At 40.3% G+C, this 16136-nt stretch overlaps 2 protein-coding genes across 2 annotated transcripts; one reads left to right on the plus strand and one right to left on the minus strand.

Annotated features, from left to right (window-relative positions):
• Window positions 1-7184: 7184 nt before the first annotated feature.
• Window positions 7185-10402, plus strand: LOC117276215 (uncharacterized). Its single transcript, XM_033655557.2, has 4 exons — window positions 7185-7423; window positions 8189-8330; window positions 8412-8956; window positions 9562-10402. Exons 1-4 carry the CDS (start codon window positions 7185-7187, stop codon window positions 10400-10402), a joined length of 1767 nt encoding a protein of 588 aa, XP_033511448.2.
• A 5167-nt stretch (window positions 10403-15569) lies between these two features.
• LOC138894901 (uncharacterized) lies at window positions 15570-16019 on the minus strand. Its single transcript, XM_070179636.1, has one exon. The coding sequence runs from the start codon at window positions 16017-16019 to the stop codon at window positions 15570-15572; it is 450 nt and encodes a 149-aa protein (XP_070035737.1).
• Window positions 16020-16136: the final 117 nt, after the last annotated feature.

The raw sequence follows: 16136 nt of genomic DNA on the forward strand, positions 1-16136 counted from the left end.
GTGACCTCCTAGTTACATGACAGCAACTTTTCCAGTTACGCCAATATTCCCTTCAAATTTGGAACTCATAAACAAATGGTCAATAATGTTATGTTCATGTTCTTGACCAAAAGTTTCAGATTAGAAAATTAGGAATGAAAAAAGCTAGAGTCTTTCCCTTTAATGAGCTCGAACCATAAATCTCGCGTTCGAGCCCTAAGAATGAAAAAGTTAATGATAGAGATTAGAGAGTACTTCCAATGAGGGTCAAATTAGAAGTCTCGAGTTCAAACTCCTATATTGCTTTCCATTTAATAAGTCATACTGATGTGAATCTAAATTAGTCAGTTAGTGGATGCTGATAAGATTATTGTAGCTCCCGTTTGGTCATAGATTTTGGCTACTCTGTTTGTTTATAGAATATGATCAATTTAAAAAAAAAATTGAATTTTTTTTATTAAAGTCCCAAAACTGATTTTGGGCAGTTTCTGGGTTTCTTTCGCTCACAAAACTTCAAGATTTTTTTAATTAAAATACATGTCCAAACATAACTTCAAATTTCAAAAATTATTTTTTAACACAATTTTAAAAACTCTTTTTTCAAATTTCAACCAAACGCTAGCGTAATCAAACCAAGCAAAATGAAGAAAACTGCCAAAAGAGGAGACAAAAAATACACAAATAAACACATAAAAATTCAAGAGTATGCTTAATTCGACAAAAGATTTGGGGAAACTTATGATAACCCAATCTGTCATCTTCAATTTTAAATATTCAATTTTGTGTTCTGATACCTCGAAAAGCACTATTCAGCATTCCTCGACTTGTGTGCGCAGTCCGTAAATTTTTTCGGAAAGTTTTTATATGAAAAATTGATTAAAATATGGAATAGAGCTTTAAAACTCAACTGAATTGACTTCGGTCAACGTTTTGAGCCAACGGACCCGGATCAGTATTTTGACAGTTTCGGTAGGTCCGTATCGTGATTTGGGACTTGGGCGTATGCTCGGAATCAAATTCAAAGCGGTACCTCTCGAACCCGCCACTGCTTCATACCCCGAAAGCGGACGAGCGACTCTACTTGTACTTAGCAGTCTCGAAAATCGCGATAAGTGGGGTCCTAGTTCGAGAAGAGTAAGGTACTCAATTTTCTATTTACTATGTTAGTCGAACTTTAGGTGAGGCCGAGACCCGGTACCCATACTTAGAAAAATTAGCGCTTGCCCTAATAAGCGCTTATAGGAAATTAAAACCATATTTTCAGTGTCACCCGATCTGTGTGGTGACTACTTATCCCCTTAGCAATATTTTGCATAAGCCCGAACTTTAGGGCCGATTGGCAAAATGAGCCATCGATATTAGTGGGTACGATATCGAGTATCGACCCCGAACGACCATCAACTCTCAAATCTTAGCGGACTTTGTGGCTGACTTTATGCCAACCCTCGTACCCGAGGTCGAAAAGGAACTATTATTAAAGTCAGGTACAGGTGTGGACCCTCTTCACGGACGACGCTTCGAACGTGAAGAGGTCCGAGCTAAGCATCATTTTGAAGCCACCTATGGGTAATACAATTAGACAAGCTATCAAAACTTTCAAGTTAACTAACAATGAGGCCGAGTATGAGGCCATGATTGCAGGTCTCGAGCTAGCTAAAGGTTTGGGAGCAGAGGTCATCGAGGCCAAATGTGACTCCCTGCTTGTGGTAAACCAAGTCAACAGAACCTTTGAGGTTCGAGAAGATCGAATGTAGAGGTACTTGGACAAATTACAGGTGACTCTACATCGGTTTAAAGAATGGACCCTACAGCATGTGCCTCGAGAACAAAATAGCGAGGCCGATGCCCTTGCAAATTTGGGGTCATCAGTCGAAGACAACGAGATTAGCTCGGGGACTGTCGTACAACTTTCAAGGTCAGTAATTGAAGAAGGTCACACCGAAATCAACTCCACAAGTCTGACCTTGGATTTGAGGAACAAATATATCGAGTACCTAAAGAACGGGAAGCTTCCATCGGATCTTAAGGAATCGAGGACTCTACGTACGAAAGCCGCACGATTCACATTGGCCGAATATGGAACACTATATAAAAGGATGTTCGATGGACCATTGGCAATATATTTGGGACCAGGAGATACCGGCTATGTCCTACGAGAAATCCACGAGGGCACCTGCGGAAATTATTTCGATGTCGAATCATTGGTTCACAAAGTCATCAGAGTAGGATATTATTAGGCCGATATGGAAAAGGATACAAAAGAGTTCATTCGAAAGTGCGACAAATGTCAAAGGTATGCACCGATGATTCACTAACTCTGAGAGAAACTCCACTCAGTCTTATCCCCATGGCCATTCATGAAATGAGGAATGGATATCGTTGGCTCTCTGCCATCGGCCCCATGTAAAGCTAAATTTATTTTGTTTATGACTGACTATTTTTCTAAGTGGGTTGAAGCATAGGCTTTCGAGAGAATTAGAGAGAAAGAAGTCATAGACTTCATCTGGGACCATATTATATGCCGATTCGGAATACTTGCCGAGATCGTATGCGACAATGGAAAGCAAAGTTATAAAGTTTCTCGAAGATCACAAAATAGAAAGGATACTATCAACCCCATATCATCCTAGTGGGAACGGACAGACCGCATCGACAAACAAGACCATCATTCAAAATCTAAAGAAAATATTGAACGACGCTAAGGGAAAATGGAGAGAAATATTGCCCGAAGTCCTTTGGGCATATCGAACAATGCCAAATTCCAGTACGGGGGCTTCTCTTTAGTATTTGGCGCTGAATCTCTGATCCCGTTTGAAGTCGAAAACCCAGCGTCAGGTTTCGATATGTAACGGAAGAGTCAAATCACGAGGCTATGAATACAAGCCTCGAATTGCTAGATGAAAAACGGGAATCTGCCCTCATTCGAATGTCCACACAGAAACAACGGATCGAAAGGTACTACAATCGAACAGCCAATCTTCGACACTTTAAAATTGGGGACTTTGTTCTGAGGATGGTCACCCTCAATACTTGAGACCCAAATGAAGAAAAGCTTGGCACGAATTGGGAGGGACCGTATCAGGTCCTCAATATCATCGAAAAGGTATCCTACAAACTTGGCATGATGAACGATGAACAGTTACCAAACAATTGGAACATATCACTCCTCAAATGATATTACTGCCAAGGTACGACCTTCTCCATTTTCGTTTATATTTTAAACTAACCATTTGCAGGTGTTTAATCTAAGACATCAAAGGATTCTTAAAACACAAACCTTAGGTCTGAAAGCACGCGTTGCACTCTTTTTCCCTTAGACCGGGTTTTGTCCCAAATGGGTTTTTCCGGTGAGGTTTTTAATGAGGCAACCATTGTTCGTGCTAACTTAGAGCAATTCAACAGTATCCGAGACTCCTTTACACTCAACCTCGAATACTGAGGGGCATCACCCTCTGATAGTTACAAGGAAAATATTTCGTGCCGACAGGGTCTCGATAGGTAAATTTTATAAGGGTCAAACGGTCGAACAAACCATGCCCATGTAGATTACTCGAGTCCTAATGGCAAACATGCACGCATGTTAATCTATTGAAAAAAGTATTTTTCCTTGCCAAATATTTCATGTCTTAGAGAAATTCTTACTTTACAATGTCGTGCTTGTGATCTATTGTTGAAACTGGCTTAAGAGCCGGTCACAACTAAAGTTCGAACAATTGACCTCGCACTCGGGGACTGATGTTTGGTTATAATTACATATCTTTAGTGCATTACTTACCTTACATTTTGGGGCTTTAATGCTAAACTATACTATATTTGTGCTTAATTGAGTCTATTTTATGTGTAGGTGAATTGAAGATGAAAGTAGAAGAAAAAGGAGACCTACAAGTCGAAAGCGTGCGCAGGAGCAGTGAATGAGAGAACCTGGCAACGCCAGGCTAAAACCAGGATGAGGCTGGCAACGCCTGGCCTGGGGCCAGGTCCAATCCAAGTTTTGAAGACTTAATTCGTTTCCAAGTTTGACTAGGACTTGTCCTACACGTTTAGGTCTTTTCCTACACATATAAATAGACCTAAAAACGCCATCGGGGAGAGGAGAGAACATACCGGGAGAAGACGTGACTTTGAGAGAAGAGGGGAGGCGCCAAACACTCGGGAGCAAGGATTTGATCAATTCTTCCATCCCTTCCCTAGTACTCATTGATTTTATGTTTGAAAACATTATTTTGATGATTGTATGAACATGAGTGGCTAAGAACCCTATTGTTCTAGGGTCATGGGTATACATGAATGTTGACGTTTGAAGTTTAATTTGACGAAGTTGATTTTATCATATTGGGTTGTTTATTTAATTCTGTTTTTAATTATTTTGCTGAGTAGCTAACAGTGAAATACTATCTACGAATCTAGAGTTGAACTCGAAAGTGGGAATTCTAGATTACACAGAGAATTAAATAGAGCATGTTCTTAAACCCGGGCGTCGGGGAACGGATTCGCAATTAGGATAGACATATACCTAATTGCCTTGCTCGGTTTCAATACAGGAATTGTAAATGCATTCTTTTTAATCTTAATTCCATAGACATATAGGTATTAAGTTAGCTTGAATAGGCGAATAAGGACTCGACAGATTCTTATGAGTAATATCAACCCTGTCAATCAACAATCCAGATAAATCAATTAGTTATTTTAAGCTAAGAATGCAACATGATTGTTAGATAACCCGTGACCCTGGAATATTATCTCCTATTGATTGTTATTCAAAACTATTTAAGTGTTGTGGTTGATTTCTAGTATTTTATTACTTGATAGTTTTTAGGTAGTACATTAGAAAATTATCTATTTTGTAAGAAATCGCTTGAATCGATAAGCTATTTAAGTTTGAATTAGTCAAAAGTGAATCATAAGACTTCGTGGGAACGATACTCTACTCACTACTCTATTACTTGACGACCACGTATACTTGCGTGTGCGTTTGGCCGCAACAAGTTTTTGGCGCCGTTGCCGGGGACTTAGAAATTAGCTACTTGACTGAGTTAAGCTTTTTATTAGTTATTTGTTCAAGCTCTAATTTTCAGTTTACCTTGTTTGTGTTAACACAGGCTCTTCTCTTGAATGCGGAGGAGTAGAAGCGCAAACAATTTCCTTCCTCTTGATCCTGAAATTGAACGAACACTTCACAGAGTAAGGAGGGAAGTCAAAGCAAGAACTAGAATAGAAGGAGAGTTGGACATCGTAGTTCAACCACAGCCAACAGAGATGGCAGGTAATGAAGAGCGTGCGGTGATAGAAGCCGCAAGGCCCAATCTTGCTAATATGACTCAGGCTATTGTGAAGCCTGATATCACTGGGCATTTTGAACTCAAACAATACATGGTACATCTGATTCAGTCCACAGGGCAATATGTGGATCTATCTCATGAAGACCCATAGAGGCACATTCAGAATTTCTTGGAAATTACGGACACCTATAATTATCCGAATGTTTCCAAGGACTATGTGAGGCTGACACTATTTCCCTTTTCACTATTGGGGAAGCTAAGTAATGGTTGCAAAAGGAGCCCGCGAACTCAATCCACACTTGGGATGATCTAGTAAGGAAATTCTTAATCAAGTTTTTTCCCACTAAGAAGACAAAGTCGCTGAGGAGCCAAATTCTTGGGTTCCAACAACGAAATGGCGAGACACTTCGTCAAGCTTGGGAAAGATACAAGAAGCTACTCAGAGACTGCCCGCATCATTGTCAGACTGATGAGGTATTGGGTTATACTTTTGTTGATGGGCTAGATGAGGCATCAAAGATGAATCTTGTTTCAGCTTGTGGGGGTAATTGCATGGCGAGGCCGTATAGTGAAATACAACTCTTGCTAAATAACTTTACTGCTAATGACTATAATTGGCAAGGAGATGGGGACTCACGAAGAGCAATTAAACAGAAGGCAGCCGGATTGATTGAGCTTGATGACTTCTCAGCCATGAGAGCCGATATAGAAAAATTAGCAAATCAGATGAATAGAATGACAATGAAACAAACACAACAGATGCAACATGTACAACAGATGTCCATTTGCTGCGAACTATGTGGTGACAGTCATATGAGTGACATGTGCCCCATGAATCCTGAATCTATATATTATGTGAGGCAATAGAGCAGAGGTCCAATGAATCAGCATGCACAGTATGGGAATACTTACAATCCAAATTGGAGGAATCATCCTAACTTCTCATGGAGAGGAAATCAACAGAATCAGAATCAGTATAGGCCCCAAGGAAATTTCAATCAACCTCAGAAACCACCCCTACAAACAGAAGAGAGTACAAATAACTTGCTGAAGAAGTTGTTGCTTGACAATCAATAGCTCAGGACCGATTTTAGAAATCTTGAGAGGCAAATGGGACAGTTAGAAACAAATCAAAACACTAGACCTGCAGGCGCTCTTCCCAGTGATACAGAGAAGAACCCTCAAGTTAATGCAGTTACACTCAGAAATGGGAGGGAACTAGAAGAAGTGCCAAAGAAGATAAAGGACAAGCCTATACCTGAGGGGGAGCTGATCCCTAAGGCAATACAAGAGTCAAAGAAAAATGATGCAGGTTCAGAGCCAGTGGAAGCTGCAAGGCCACCACCACTTTTCCCCCAGAGATTGCAGAAAAAGAATGATGATCGCATGTTCAACAAATTTCTCTCTATGTTGAGCCAAGTTCAATTGAATATTCCATTGGTGGATGTACTTTGTGAAATTCCAAAATATGCTAAGTACATAAAAGATATAGTGGCTCACAAGAGGAAATTGACTGAGTTTGAGACAGTTGCACTTACTGAGGAGTGCACTTCAAGGGTCCAAAACAAGCTTCCTCAAAAGCTTAAGGATCCTGGCAGCTTCACCATCCCTGTGCAAATTGGTAATATTGTCGTGGGTCGTGCTCTTTGTGATTTGAGGGCGAGCATAAATCTAATGCCCTTGTCCTTGTTTAAGCAATTAGGTCTAGGATCTCCAAGACCAACCACTGTGATATTGCAATTAGCTGATAGGTCCATAGCCTACCCTGAAGGAGTGATTGAAGATGTGTTGCTGCAAATTGGGAAATTTATCTTCCCAGCTGACTTCATTATTCCAGATTTTGAGGCTGATGAACGAGTTCCAATCATATTGGGACGACCTCTCTTGGCTACTAGTGATGCAATAATTAAAGTTAGAGAGGGAAAAATGATTATGAGGGTGAACAACGAGGAAGCAGTTTTTAATGTCTATAAAGCGATCCAACTTCCCCTCCACTATGAGAAGCTCTCTATGATATCTGTTGTGGAGGTGGATGAGCAACTTCTTGACACGAGTGTATATCTAGACGATTCTCTAGAAAAAGCACTCATGTTGTTCGATAGCTTGGAGATTGATAATGAGGTTAAGGAGATGATACATATCCTAGATGCATCATGTGCTTACATGTAGGGAATACACCCCTTTGAGCCCCTGAATAGGCCAAGTGGGTCTCCTCCAAAGCTGTCAATTGAAGAAGCTCCAAAATTGGAGCTTAAACCCCTACCCCCTCACCTTCAATATGCTTATTTAGGTAGTTCTGACACTTTACCTGTTATTATTTCTTCTGACTTGTCTAAATTACAGGAAGAAAAGTTGTTGAGAGTGTTACGTGAGCACAAGCGAGCAATTGGTTAGATGATATCTGACATTAAAGGCATTAGTCTAGCTTTCTGCATGCATAAAATCCTCATGGAGGACGGACACAAGCAAAGTGTAGAGCAACAATGCTGCCTAAATCCAATCATGAAAGAGGTGGTAAGAAAAGAAGTGATTAAGTGGCTTGATGCAGGTATTGTATTCCCAATATCTGATAGCAAATGGGTAAGCCCCGTTCAATGTGTGCCTAATAAAGGGGGGATGACTGTAGTGGTTAATGAAAATAATGACTTAATTCCTACAAGAACTGTCACTGGGTGGAGAATTTGCATAGATTATAGAAAATTGAACAATGCCACCCGAAAGGATCACTTTCCCCTCCCTTTCATTGACCAAATGCTTGATAGGTTAGCTGGCCAGGAATACTACTGTTTCGTTGATGGTTATTCGGGGTATAATCAGATTTCTATAGCCCCAGAGGACCAAGAGAAAACCACATTTATGTGTCCTTATGGCACGTATGCGTTCAAGAGAATGTCCTTTGGTCTCTGTAATGCACCTGCGACTTTTCAAAGGTGTATGATGGCTATGTTTACTGATATGGTTGAAAGATTTGTGGAAGTGTTCATGGATGATTTTTCTGTGTTTGGGTGTTCTTTTGATAATTGTTTAATGAACCTTGATAAAGTGCTTGCTAGGTGTGAAGAGACAAACTTGGTACTAAACTGAGAAAAGTGCCATTTCATGGTACGTGAAGGTATAGTCTTGGGGCACAAGGTGTCAAAAGGTGGTCTGCAGGTAGATAAAGCAAAGGTGGAGGCGATTGAAAAATTGCCCCCACCGTCATCCGCCAAAGGCATTCGCAGTTTCTTGGGCCATATAGGTTTTTATCGTCAATTCATTAAAGATTTTTTGAAAATTTCTTCTCCTTTGTGCAGGCTTCTAGAGAAAGATGTCACCTTCAAGTTTGATAATGCATGTCTGAAAGCATTTGAGGAGCTGAAGGGAAGGTTGGTGACTGCACCAATTATCATCGCCCCAGATTGGGGACAGCCATATGAGTTGATGTGCGATGCAAGTAACATAGCAATCGGAGCTGTTTTGGGGCAAAGGAGGGATAAAATCTTTCACTCCATTTATTATGCGAGCAAAGCTATGAATCCATCTCAGATGAATTACATAGTTACTGAAAAAGAGTTGCTTGCAGTGGTGTGGGCGTTTGACAAGTTCAGATCTTATCTAGTAGGAACCAAAGTTATCGTCTACACAGATCATTCAGCTATCAGATACTTGTTTGAAAAGAAAGATGCCAAACCGAGGATGATTCGTTGGGTCCTCCTATTGTAAGAATTTGACTTAGAAATCCGAGATCGAAAAGGAACAAAGAATCAAGTGGCTGATCACTTGTCCAGATTAGAAAATCGGAACCATGTAGCAGAAGGGGGTTGATCAAAGAAATATTTCCCGATGAGCAGTTATTAGCAGTCACCTCAAGTGAAGCCCCGTGGTATGCAGATTATGTGAATTTTATTGCAAGTGGGGTGACGCCACCAGAATTGACACCTGACAATAGAAGAAGATTCCTACATGATGTGAGGCTCTACATGTGGGATGAGCCATTCCTATATAGGCAGTGCGCAGATCAGTTGGTGCGAAGGTGTGTTCTTGAGGAAGAGATGAATGCAATATTGCATGGCTGTCATGCTTCGCCATATGGAGGTCATCACGGTGGGGATAGAACTGCCCAAAAAGTGCTACAATTAGGTTTTTATTGGCCAAAATTGTTTAAGGATGCACATGCCTTTGTTAAAAAGTGTGACAGATACCAAAGAACCGGAACTATCACGAGGAAGCACGAAATGCCTTTGCAAAATATTCTAGCAGTAGAGCTTTTTGATGTTTGGGGGATTGATTTCATGGGACCGTTCCCATATTCTAATGGTCACAGGTACATCTTGGTGGCGGTTGACTATGTTTCTAAATGGGTGGAGGCCATTGCTCTTCCTACTAATGACGCAAAGGTAGTGGTAAGCTTTGTAAAGAAGCACATCTTCACGCGCTTTGGGACTCCAAGAGTGTTAATAAGCGACGAAGGAACTCACTTTTGTAATAAATTGCTGAATAATGTTCTTGCAAAGTATGGAGTTAAGCAAAAGGTTTCCACTGCCTATCATCCCCAAACGAGTGGTCAAGTAAAAGTTTCAAACAGAGAGGTAAAGCAGATTCTGGAGAAAACAGTAAGTGAAAATAGAAAAGACTGGGCCGGGAAGCTGGATGATGCATTATGGGCATATCAAACTGCATACAAGAATCCCATAGGTACTTCTCCGTGCAGGTTGGTTTATGGGAAGGCATGCCACTTGCCCGTCGAGCTTGAACATAAAGCTTATTGGGCGATCAAAAAGCTAAATATGGATATGGACTCAGCTGGTGAGAATAGGTTGCTGCAACTCAACGAGCATGATGAGTTTCGATTGCACGCATATGAAAAGGCCAAATTATATAAAGAAAAGACGAAGAGGTGGCATGACAAGCACATCCAACATCGAGAGTTTGAGGTAGGTCAGGAAGTTCTCTTGTTCAATTCGAGGTTGAAGCTATTCCCTGGAAAGCTTAAGTCTCGTTGGGTAGGTCCTTTTGTTATAGTAAGTGTGAGGCCTCACGGAGCGGTGGAACTGCATGATACGAGCTCAAGTGATACCTTCTTTGTAAATGGCCAGAGAATAAAACATTATTGGGGTAGTGACATTGCACGTCACAAGACCTTAGTGGACTTGGCAGATGTTTAAACACGTGTTGAGTCGTGCCGCGACGTTAAATCAGGCGCTTGTTGGGAGGCAACCCAGCTTTACTACTTTCTTTTATTTTTTTTTTATTATATTATTTCGTAGTATTTGTTTTGATTTTGTAGGATGATAAGCATAGGAAACAAAGTCATTGAAAGAGTGAAAAAGTGAGTTAGATGGTGAGAACTAAGTGTGGGGTGACCACAAAAAGGACCATACTTGGGAGAAGTCTGAGTATCCCATGAGCTACGAATTCTTCGGCATTTGGCCTACTAGGGAGTCTCTTTTTCCCTTCTTGTTATTTATAGTGTGCATTGAGGACATTGCACAATTTTAAGAGTGGGGTGATGAGATTGTCTGGGTGTTTTTCTCTGCTATCTTAGCTTAGTTGTAGTACTCGTTCTTAGTGTAGTAAAAAAAAGATTTTCTTTTGTTAGGTAGTGTAATAATTCTCCCTTTGTTTTTCTTTGTGTCGCAGTTCTTTTTCAAGGGTTTTATTTGAACCGGGTATAGGTAGTTTTATTTTTTTTTGGAGTAGGAGCCACTGTGAGATGAATTGAATTGGAGTAATATCTCTTAACTTTGTTATGCCTTGAGAATAGTGAGTACTTTGGTTGTGACGCTTAGGCTCAATTTTTGACTCTTGTATAAGTAGCTTAAATCGTATGATCTTAACTTTGCTTAACTGCTTTGACTAGAATGTCCTGATGAGTCCTATCCTAAGTGAGTTATGTGCCATGTGTGTGTGAGGTTTTTGTGTGATTCTGTGCATTGCATTTGATGTCTAAAACTTGCCCCGTGTGTTTGCAAAGCGAAATAGTAGTTTTGTTCAGTCTTAGAAGTGATATAGGCGTTTCTTTGTTGAACCAGTTATATAATTTACCTTCCTTATTGTTATGTATCGTAGTTAACACTTTGAGCCTGTAATCTTGTTTCTTTGGCAACCACATTACATGCCTTACCTATTTGTTTGAATTAACCATCTATTTGAACCTTTTCACCTCTCATGAGCACTTGAATTGTTATGAACCTTGTAAAAGTTAAAGTGTGGGGTGGTTGGTTTGGCTTTTGAGTGGAACTAATGAAATAAGGAGAAAGGTGCACTGTTTTGAAAAAAATAAATAAGAAAAGCCACTTGAATTGAAAAAGAAAGAAAAGAAAGGAAAAAATAGTTGTATTGCTGTGAAAAATATTCCTTGATAGTGGTGACTCTTGATATAATTGTGCTTAAAGAAGTATGGAGTTAATATACATTGATGTGGAGGTGGAGTTATAGTTTGACATAAGTGTGGGGTTAAATATTAAAGTACATGTATTAAAGTGCTTAGGAAGGTGTAGTCACTCTTATATCCAAATGTATCCTACCCGACCCGTAGCCTACATTACAACCAATTAAAGTCCTACTTGATCCTAAACTGAATGAGCTCAATTAGTAGAGTAGTATACTACGGGCAAGCCTATGACGCATCTTTTGTGGCATATGAATATTATTTCAGAGAGTGAGTGAATTCTTTCTATCTTGAGTTCCTAATTGTTCTTAAATTTGTATTGTGTGTGGAACTACTCTCTTTTGTTGTGTGAGGGCACTTGATTCATGAAGGAAAGGTAATGTCATTGACCTTTATATTAGAGTAAGTGAGTGAGTTGTGAATAATGCGTGGTACTTGTGAGTCAAATTTTGACGTGAAGATGTTACACTCTTGTGCTTAGTCTATTTTAAAGATTCTTGGTGTGATGAGTTAGGAGAATTGTTTAAAAAGGTCATGTCGATATAAAGTGTAGTTTGATTGCTCGAGGACGAGCAAGAGTTTAAGTGTGGGGTAGTGATGTTTGGTTATAATTACATATTTTTAGTGCATTACTTACCTTACATTTTGGGGCTTTAATGCTAAACTATACTATATTTGTGCTTAATTGAGTCTATTTTATGTGTAGGTGAATTGGAGATGAAAGTAGAAGAAAAAGGAGACCTACAAGTCGAAAGCGTGCACAGGAGCAGTGAATGAGAGAACCTGGAGACGCCAGGTTTAAGGCTGGCGTTAGGCTGGCGACGCCAGGCTAATGCCAGGCTGAGGCTGGCATTAGGCTGGCGACGCCAAGCAAAAGCCAGGCTGAGGCTGGCGTTAGGCTGGCGACGCCTGGCCTGGGGCCAGGTCCAATCCGAATTTTGAAGACTTAATTCGTTTTCGGGTTTGACTAGGACTTGTCCTACACGTTTAGGTCTTTTCCTACACATATAAATAGACCTAAAAATGCCATCGGGGAGAGGAGAGAACATACAAGGAGAAGACGCGACTTTGAGAGAAGAGGGGAGGCGCCAAACACTCGGGAGCAAGGATTTGATCAATTCTTCCATCCCTTCCCTAGTACTCATTGATTTTATGTTTGAAAACATTATTTTGATGATTGTACGAACATGAGTAGCTAAGAACCCTATTGTTCTAGGGTCATGGGTATACATGAATGTTGACGTTTGAAGTTTAATTTGACGAAGTTGATTTTATCATATTGGGTTATTTATTTAATTATGTTTTTAATTATTTTGCTGAGCAGCTAACAGTGAAATACTATCTACGAATCTAGAGTTGAACTCGAAAGTGGGAATTCTAGATTGCATATAGAATTAAATAGAGCAAGTTCTTAAACCCGGGCATCGGGAACGTATTCGCAATTAGGATAGACATATACCTAATTGCCTTGCCCGGTTGCAATACAGGAATTGTAAATGCATTTCCTTCTTAATCTTAATTCCATAGACATATAGGTATTAAGTTAGCTTGAATAGTCGAGTAAGGACTCGACAAATTCTTATGAGTAATATCAACCCTGTCAATCAACAATCGAGATAAATCAATTAGTTATTTTAAGCTAAGAATGCAACATGATTGTTAGATAACCCGTGACCCTGAAATATTATCTCCTATTGATTGTTATTCAAAACTATTTAAGTGTTGTGGTTGATTTCTAGTATTTCGTTACTCGATAGTTTATAGGTAGTAAATTAGAAAATTATCTATTTTATAAGAAATCGCTTGAATCGATAAGCTATTTAAGTTTGAATAAGTCAAAAGTGAATCATAAGTCTTCGTGGGAACGATACTCTACTCACTACTCTATTACTTGATGAACACGTATACTTGCGTGTGCGTTTGGCCGCAACAGGGACTGCCATAAAAAAAAGACATGATCGAATTACTAAAAGCTCGAGATTGTAAGACCTTAAAAAGGCAACCTTCGATTTTATAGGCTACGGCCACCCCACTCGGGGACTAATACTTCGAACAAGTTCGAAGTATAATAGGGGAACAAGCCCAAAAGGCGAATCCCAAGCTAAAGGCTATGGCCAAACTAACACGATTCAGAGACGTCCAATTTCCTTTATAAAACAGTCATTCAAATATTTTTATAAACCGGTTAAAAAGGCTACCCTCAGCTGAATTACTAAGGGTCTCGATAATATCGACCCTTGAAAACCCTAATCAGTACGGAATCATTCGAACTCTCGAGCAAATCCCTTATTTCATGCTAGGGTACAACATATTTTATATGATTAAACAATAAACTTTTCAAGCCGAAAAGAGGAGAAAGCCATTCTTTTTACTATGGCCGTATCGGCCTAATTCAAGAGCCTAAAGGGCCATTTTATTTTTGAGTTCGAGAAATCATCCTCACTCAATTAAAATCCTACTCCGAGTTCGAGCAAGTACTCACTCGATTAAGACTACACTAGTTTGGCTTCGATCAAGTTGCCTAAGCCTCAAACTTATGAGCAAAATTTTCATAAAGTATGAATGAAACAGAAGATCTTTTTGTTTGAATAGATACTGTTGACTACGATGATCTGTGAATACTTCACATGACACGCCGTAAAGGTAGTGCCTCCAAATCTTCAGCGCATGAATAATGGCTACCAATTCTAAGTCATGAACAAGATAATTCTTTTCGTGAACTTTCAACTGCCGCGACACATATGCAATCACCCTGCCATCTTGCATCAATACTGCACCGAGTCCAATACGAGATGCATCACAATACATCATGTACGATCCTGAACCTGTGGACAAAACCAACACTGGCGCCGTAGTCAAAGCAGTTTTGAGCTTCTAAAAGCTCAACTCACACTCGTCTAACCATCTGAATGGAGCACCCTTCTGGGTCAGTTTGGTCAATGGGCTTGCTATAGATTAAAACCCTTCCACGAACCGACGATAATAACCTGCCAGACCCAGAAAACTCTGAATCTCTGTAGCTGAAGTAGGTCTAGGCCAGTTCTGAACTACCTCAATCTTCTTAGGTTCCACTTTTATGCCTTCTGGCGATACAACATGCCCTAAAAAGGCAACTGAGTCTAACCAAAACTCACATTTTGAAAATTTGGCATATAATTGATTATCCCTCAAAGTTTGAAGCACAATCCGAAGATGTTGCTCATTCTCCTCTCGACTGCTGGAGAAAATCAAGATGGCATCAATGAATACAACCACAAAGGAATCCAAATAGGACTTGAACACCCGGTTCATCAAATCCATAAATACTGCTGGGGAATTCGTCAGCCCGAATGACATCACTAGAAATTCATAATGCCTATACCGAGTCTGAAAAGCTGTCTTAGGGACATCAGATGCCCTAATCTTCAACTGATGATAGCCAGACCTCAAGTTAATCTTCGAAAATACCTTAGTACCCTGGAGCTGATCGAATAAGTCATCAATTCTTGGCAACAAATACTTGTTCTTGATAGTATCCTTGTTCAACTGCCGATAATCTATACACATCCGCATGGAACCATCTTTCTTCTTCACAAACAACACTGGTGCACCTCAAGGCGAGACACTAGGTCTAATGAATCCCTGATCAAGCAAGTCTTGTAATTGCTCCTTCAATTCTTTCAACTCCGACGGGCCATACAGTATGGTGGAATCAAAATGGGCTGAGTGCCCGGAGCCAAATCAATACAGAAGTCAATATCTCTATCGGGTGGCATCCCCGGCAAATCTGCAAGAAATACTTTTGGAAATTCACGAACAACTGGTACTGAGTCCATAGAAGGAATATCCGCACTGGGATCGCGAATATAAGTCAAATAGGCTAGACACCCCTTCTCGACCATATGCCAATCCTTCATATATGAAATAACCTTGCTGGTATAATGACCATGAGTTACTTTCCACTATAATCGAGGCAACCCCGGCATGGCTAAGGTCATCGTCTTGGCATGACAATCCAATATAACATGATAAGGTGATAGCCAATCCATACCCAGTATGACGTATAAATCTACCATGTCGAGAAGTAGAATATCCACACTAGTCTTAAGACTCTCAATAGTAACCACGCATGAGCGATAGACATGATATACCATAACAGAATCTCCCACCGGCGTGTACACATATACAGATGTACTCAGAGAATCATGAGGCACAACCATATATGAAGAAAAGTAGGAGGACACATAGGAGTAAGTAGATCCTGTATCAAATAAAACTGAGGCATATCTATGGCAAACGAGAACAATACATGTGATCACGGAGTCGGATGACTCGGCCTCAAGCTTAGATGGGAAAGCATAGAATCGGGGCTTGGCCCCACCATTCTGAACTACATCTCTGGGACAGGCCATAGTTCACTGGCCTCCACCTCTAGCAGTCTTACCTCCACCTCTAACAGTCTGACCCCTGCCCCTAGTTGGTCGTGCAGGTGGTGGAGCAACCGGTGCCGGTATGATGGCACGAGAATT

Source organism: Nicotiana tomentosiformis, chromosome 6, assembly GCF_000390325.3.
Source record: "Nicotiana tomentosiformis chromosome 6, ASM39032v3, whole genome shotgun sequence".
NCBI classification, from domain to species: domain Eukaryota; kingdom Viridiplantae; phylum Streptophyta; class Magnoliopsida; order Solanales; family Solanaceae; genus Nicotiana; species Nicotiana tomentosiformis.

Coding starts and splice junctions, on each gene's coding strand:
- LOC117276215 (XM_033655557.2), top strand. CDS start 7,185: ATGATTATGAGGGTGAACAACGAGGAAGCAGTTTTTAATGTCTATAAA. Junction 8,331..8,411: donor GGTGTGAAGAGACAAACTTG/GTACTAAACTGA, acceptor GGTGGTCTGCAG/GTAGATAAAGCAAAGGTGGA. Junction 8,957..9,561: donor ATTCGTTGGGTCCTCCTATT/GTAAGAATTTGA, acceptor TAATGGTCACAG/GTACATCTTGGTGGCGGTTG.
- LOC138894901 (XM_070179636.1), bottom strand. CDS start 16,019: ATGGCCTGTCCCAGAGATGTAGTTCAGAATGGTGGGGCCAAGCCCCGA.